Source organism: Copadichromis virginalis, unplaced genomic scaffold (genome assembly GCF_057382275.1).
Source record: "Copadichromis virginalis isolate Kocher_CV1m ecotype Utaka unplaced genomic scaffold, C_Virginalis_male_GT1.1 unmapped_scaffold_1, whole genome shotgun sequence".
Taxonomy (NCBI): Eukaryota; Metazoa; Chordata; class Actinopteri; order Cichliformes; family Cichlidae; genus Copadichromis; species Copadichromis virginalis.
Window position 1 is genome coordinate 3693095 of NW_028188589.1, and position 6967 is coordinate 3700061.

Here is a 6967-nt window from a genome sequence, read left to right on the forward strand (position 1 = left end):
AGTGGTGATTTGTAAAACTTCACATTTTGATCCGGGACGTACTCTGCATGAAAACAAGCGCTCACTCTTCCTACTCAACAAATGACAAGGGCGGAGCCTTATACCACGTGATACAGAAGCTGTGCCGTGTGATGCTAAAATTAGCAGGGAAAAAACAACGGAGAGCACGTCAGGGATGACGAGAAAGTGACAGGAGAAAATCCGTCCGGGTCAACCACCCAAACATCAATAACGGGAACCTTATACAGCGCTTCCCTATACACGTCGAACTCCCGCAGGCACAAAGACATTACGGAGGCTATCACTTATCACCTGACCAAAGATATGTGTAACGGTCTTTTGCATTTGATGTTTGTTGCATTTGATATTTGTTAAGCTGTATGTCTGGATTTTGTTCCTTTGCGCCCTCTGGTGGTGAACTGTGCAGGGTACAGCTTTGCTGTTTGGGTCTCCACCCAGCAACTTTTCTTTTGCTAGCGCACATGGTGTCTGCATGCTGCAACTCACTGTTAGCTCCACACATGGAGAAAATATTGTTTAAAGAGTGAAAATAATTGACGAAGAAGATGGAAGATAAGGCAATAAGGCCATAAAGCTCTATTTAGCACTTCCTGGATGTCAGCTCACGAGGTTTGTGTATTTTAAATGGTTTATTTTCTGTAATTAAGGATTTTTTTGATTGATTGACACTATGTACAAGAGCGCATTTTGATGTGATGTTTTTGTTTTATTGTTTTGTCCGTGAGCAGTTCTCACGGGTTGCCAAGACCAGAATAAACCCTGTTTTATAACTACATCATGCGTACGTCAATCCTTGAGGGTGCTACAGTGAGAACTCCGCTCTGCACGGGTAGATGAAGGACGCAGCCCCGCAGGAAATTCAGGTGCCCCGAAAATAAGTGTTGCCTCAGTTAAAGGACTCAATATAATTAACCACAAGAAAGAGAAATAAAAAGTAAAAGGACTGTAAAATTAATTAAGATAAGTTTCCTTTTATAAATAAACAAAGGACTGAAATATTTCTTCTTTTTTCTTTCCTTCTCATTGTTTACATTTCTGCTGTTCAAGTGACTGATATTCATACAGTGTTAAGTTAATGTTGTGATGAGTAACCTGTGCATCGTGCATATGGTGGGCTTCAGCAGTTGCTGTAAGAAACAGTATTACTGGCTTGGAGAAGAGATGTAATGTGAGTTAAGTATACATGTTAAGTGATGTTTAAGGAGTAATAGTAATTACTGTGCTTTAAAGTTGTAACAGTAAATGAAGATTAATATTCATTTGCTCCTCAACTAACAAATCAAATTTAAGCTGCTGCACCTTTACATTAAGGCTAAGTAAGATACACAAAAAACCCAAACCCCTCCAACAATGGCAGAGTTTGAGGCTAATCCAGAAGTCAGTGAAAAGGGTGATGTGGAACAACTTTCTGCAGATGAGCAACTACAAGCAGTTGAAGGCACAGCTGATGATGTTTCTACTACCTCACAAAGAGCACGACAGAGCCAACGAGTCCGTACATTGACGGAAAAGGGCAAAGAACTGTACGGTGAGCACATAAAGAAGGCTGCACATCGTTTCAGTGTGCGCTATGAGAAGTGGAAGGTTGTCATTAAGAATGCCAAAGGAGCTATAGATGGTCAATGCTCAAAGGATCTGCTACAAGAACATGTTTCCAAGGTTTTGAGTGCTTCTAAGGATGTGAATGCAGCCTATGATGACTTGAGACGTATTGAATCTCCAGATAGTGACACAAGACGAAGGATGGATACGTGTGAAGCCATAACAAAGACAATTATCGAATCTGTAAGAAAGTGTCCAAGCCCAAGTAATGCGGAGGTTCAAAGAGATGAAGAACTTTGGAAGGACACTGAGTCTTCATCTAAATACGTAGCCTCAGATGTGAAAAGTCAAAGGGATGAAAAATGGAAGGAGACTGAGTCTATGCCTAAGTTAGAAGCCTCAGACAGGATGAGTGTTAAGTCACACCACACTAAGCTCTCTTCTCATTCGAGGGTTTCCTCTAGACACTCCAGCCGGCTCTCGGCTAAAAGACAAGATGCAGCTGCTGAAGTTGCAGCAAATGAGGCTGCTCTCCAAGTTCTGCTTGAACAAGAAATCCATATGAAGGAAATTGAAAGGCAAGAAGCAGAAATAGCACAAAGACAAAAGGCTCTAGAAGCTAAGCGCAGAGAAGTAGAGCGACTTGAGACTGTAAAAAAGCTGAATGCAGCAAAGGCTCGACAGCGAGTGTATGAACAAAGTGAATGTTCAGATGAAGAAATATACAACCTACTTCACCACAGATCTGATAAAAATGAAGTCAAGTCTGAAAACAATGACCAGCATATGAAACGGTGTTCCTCGCCACGAAATGTGACACCGCACCAAGAGGTGAACACAGAAGATCTGGTCAAAGCATTTGCAGTGTCTCTTAATGCAAGTCGTCTTCCGGTACCAGAGCCAACAATATTCAGTGGCGACCCTATCAGATATAATGATTGGAAAATTTCCTTTCAGACTCTGATTGACAGGAAAAATATACCAACTGAAGAGAAGACTTATTATCTGAGGAAATATGTAAGTGGACCTGCAAGGAAGGCAATAGAAGGCTACTTCCCGCTTGGCACAGAGTCTGCATACTATGCAGCATGGACAGTTCTCGTAGAGAGGTATGGAAATCCCTTCCTCGTAGCAAAGGCCTTCAGAGACAAACTTGACGCATGGCCTAAGATAAGCTCTAAAGGCAGTATGGAACTTCAAGCATTTGCTGACTTCCTTTGCTGCTGTAAGACAGCCATGTCGCAAATGAAGGGGCTTGAAGTGCTCAATGACTGCAATGAAAACCAAAAAATGCTCGCAAAACTTCCAGATTGGCTTACTTCAAGGTGGAACAGAAAGGTTACAGAAGTGCAAGAAGAGACTCACACCTTTCCAAGCTTCAGCCAATTCGTAGATTTCATCTCACGGGAAGCCAAAATTGCCTGTAATCCCATAACATCTCTCTTTGCTCTGAAGCCAAGTGAAACTGAAGGGGCAAAAACAACAAGGAACAGAGGCAATGGAGCAAAGGTGCTAGCAACTAACTCAAATGATAGGACTGTTAGTGCTAGTTGTGTGTACTGTGAAAGGTCGAGTCACAGCCTACTTAAGTGTAGAAGGTTCATAAATGAGAGCATTGTTGAGAGACTAAAGTTTGTTCAAGACAAGAAGTTATGTTTTGGCTGTCTGAACTCTGGTCATCGCTCCAAGGATTGCGAAGGGAGAGAAACCTGTGACACATGTAATAAAAGACATCCAACATGTCTTCATGACAATCGCACGAAGGAAGACAGAACAAGGAGAAATCCACACAAGAACAGTGACAGGACAAGACAAACGGACGCAGATGTCTCACAAGACAACAGTGTCACACCAACAACAAGTGAAGCGACTTCTAACAGAGTCACACAGAATGTTGACGACACTCACACATCTTCCATTATTCCAGTATGGGTGTCAACCAAAGGTGAGCCAGCGCATGAAATTCTTGTGTACGCGCTCCTTGATACACAGAGCGATACGACCTTTATTCTTGAAGAAACGGCACAAGCTCTGCATATCAAAGGTGAATCGACTCAGCTAAAGCTCACTACTATGTCTTCAAGAAACACAGTTGTGTCCTGTCGCAAGTTCTCAGGTCTACAAGTCAGAGGGTTCTACTCAAATAAGACCATTTCCCTACCAGTGACGTATGCCAGAGACTTTATTCCCACAAACCGAGATCACATTCCATCGCCTGCAACAGCTAAGGCATGGTCTCATCTTGACTGCATTGCAAGTGAGATCGCTCCACTACAAAGCTGTGATGTTGGTCTGCTGATTGGGTACAACTGCCCCCAAGCACTTGTTCCTTGTGAGGTTGTGTCTGGAAAGGAAAATCAGCCGTTTGTGCAAAGAACTGATCTGGGATGGAGTATTGTGGGTTATGGCAATCCATGTCTCGATTATGGAGACGCCTTCGGAATAAGTCACCAAGTCATTGTGAAGGAAGTGGTGCCTGACATTAATCCCTCTTTAAATCTCACCAACAAGGTTCACTATGTCTACAGAACTCAAATAAAGGAAATGATCTCTCCCACAGAGGTCCTAAAGATGTTGAAGTCTGACTTTGTTGAGAAAGCACCAGAAGACACAAAGGTCTCTCAAGAAGATCTCAAATTTTTAACAAAGATGAAGGCCGGCATTAGGCACAAGGAGGATGGTCATTTTGAAATGCCACTCCCATTTAAGAGTGAAAGGCCGAACCTGCCAAACAACAAGGTATGTGCTATTCATCACCTCAAATGTTTAGAAAAAAGGCTCAAGAGTAACAAGCAGTACTACATGGACTATAAGAAATTCATGAATGACATCTTAGCCCATGGAGATGCTGAAAAGGTCAGAGAGCAAGACATTGACAAGACACCAGTTTGGTACATCCCACATCATGGTGTGTATCATCCACAAAAACCCGGAAAGATTCGTGTCGTCTTTGATGCCTCTGCCAAGTTCCAAGGCGCTTCCTTAAATGACCATCTCCTCACTGGTCCAGAGCTAACAAACACCTTGCTCGGAGTCTTGTGTCGCTTCCGAAGAGGCCCAGTGGCTTTCATGTGTGACATCGAACGCATGTTCCACCAATTCCATGTGCATGCTTGTGACCAAGATTACCTACGGTTCTTGTGGTGGGAGAACGGTGACCTTGAAACTCCATTCACTGTCTACAGGATGAAGGTACACCTATTTGGAGCAGCATCTTCTCCAGGTTGTGCCAACTATGGCCTCAAGCATCTTGCAGCTGAAGGGGAAGGAAGTTTTAATGAAGAAACCATCAAGTTCATCAAAACCAACTTCTATGTTGATGACGGACTAGCAAGTGTTGACACTGAAGATCAGGCAATACAGCTGGTTAATGAAGCACGCAAACTCTGCAGCATGGGCAAACTTTGGTTGCACAAGTTCATCTCAAACAGCACCAAAGTTCTAGCTTCGCTTCCGAAAGAAGAATGCGCTGCAGCTCCCAAAGAGCTAGATATGGCACTCGGTGAAGTACACATGGAAAGAGCACTTGGCGTACAATGGTGTGTGGCATCAGATCAATTTCAGTTCAGAGTAGTTGTTAAGGACAAACCACTCACCAGAAGAGGAGTATTGGCCACAGTCGCCTCTGTGTTCGATCCACTTGGGTTTGTGTCACCTTTCATTCTGCTGGGAAAGCAGATTTTGCAACAAATGTGTCGAGATAAACTCAGCCAGGATGATAACTTACCTGACAGACTTCGACCTCAGTGGGAGTATTGGTTGCGTGACCTGGGAAACCTTGCAGACGTAAAAGTTCAGATGCTACATTCCTTCGACCTTCAAGGCACAGCACTACGAACTTCATCATTTTTCTGATGCAAGTGCATCTGGATATGGAATGTGCAATCACCTCAGAGCAGTAAGCACAACTGGTGAAGTCCACTGCTCATTGGTGATGGGAAGATCAAGAGTTCCACCAACCAAAGTCACAACTATACCTCGGCTTGAGTTGTCGGCGGCCGTTGTTGCTGTGCGCACTGGTGACATGCTGAAAAAGGAATTGGAAATGGAAATTTCAGAAGAAAGGTATTGGACTGACTCGAAGGTGGTACTCTGATATGTCAGCAATGAAGCCAGAAGATTTCATGTGTTTGTTGCAAACCGAGTGGAACGCATCAAACAAAGCACAGATTCAACCCAATGGAGGTATGTAACTTCCGAAGATAATCCGGCAGACCACGCCTCAAGAGGTCTCACAGCAGAACAACTTGTAGCATCAAACTGGTTCAAAGGCCCAGACCTCCTTTGGCAGAAGATCATACCCAGTGGGGAAATTAAGGTGGGAGAGTTATCAACCAGTGACCCGGAGGTTAAGAAGGTTCAAGTCCACAAGATACAAGGGGAGGAACAAAGGTCACTGTTAGATCGCTTACACAAGTTTTCCGACTGGTCGAGGATGATTAAGGCAGTTGCTAGACTCAAGCGCTATGTGAAAGAAGCAAAGGATCACAAGAGTAGATCACACGACATCAGTAGTGTAACAAGAGAGAAAGGAAGCAGAGTTAACAATCATAAAGATGGTTCAAGAAACAGCCTTTGCTCAAACTTCGAGCTAACGGATTCTGGATTCTTGGATGCAGCAAGATTGTGTCATCTTACATCTATAAATGTGTAAAATGCAGAAGGTTCAGAAGGCGCACAGAGCAGCAGAAGATGGCAGACCTCCCAGAGGATCGGATGGAGACCACACCGCCATTCACCTACTGTGGGATGGACTGCTTTGGTCCTTTTTATGTCAAAGAAGGCCGCAAGGAGCTAAAGCGTTATGGCTTGCTAATCACTTGCATGTGCTCCAGAGCAGTGCATCTTGAAATGCTTGACGATCTCTCTACAGATTCCCTCATCAACTCATTACGTGCATTCATGGCCATCCGAGGTACAGTTCGTCAGATAAGATGTGATCAAGGCACGAATTTTGTCGGCACTAGAAATGAGTTTATTGGAGCATTTAAGGAAATGGATCAAGCCAAGCTAGGGAAACTGGACTGTGAGTTTCTCATGTACACCCCAGCATCTAGTCATATGGGTTGTGTCTGGGAAAGACAAATTCGCACCATAAGAAGTGTTCTCATGTCCATTCTGGAACAATCAGCCAAACAACTCGACAGCTCCTCTCTGAGGACATTCCTGTATGAAGTCATGGCAGTGATTAATAGCAGACCATTGACTACTGACCAACTATGTGATCCATCAAACCCAGAACCTTTAACACCGAATCACATACTAACCATGAAGTCCACAATCATCTCTCCACCTCCAGGAAGGTTTGTGAAAGAAGATCTTTATCTCCGTAAGAGGTGGCGTCGTGTTCAACTACTTGCCAACACTTTCTGGACAAGGTGGAAAAAGGAGTATTTGTTAAATC

At 43.7% G+C, this 6967-nt stretch overlaps 1 protein-coding gene across 1 annotated transcript; it reads left to right on the top strand.

Moving 5' to 3' along the window:
• Window positions 1-1371: 1371 nt before the first annotated feature.
• Window positions 1372-2498, top strand: LOC146679577 (uncharacterized). The gene is given in 2 exon segments (XM_085450394.1): window positions 1372-2425; window positions 2428-2498. Coding segments are annotated over 2 exon segments (1125 nt in total).
• Window positions 2499-6967: the final 4469 nt, after the last annotated feature.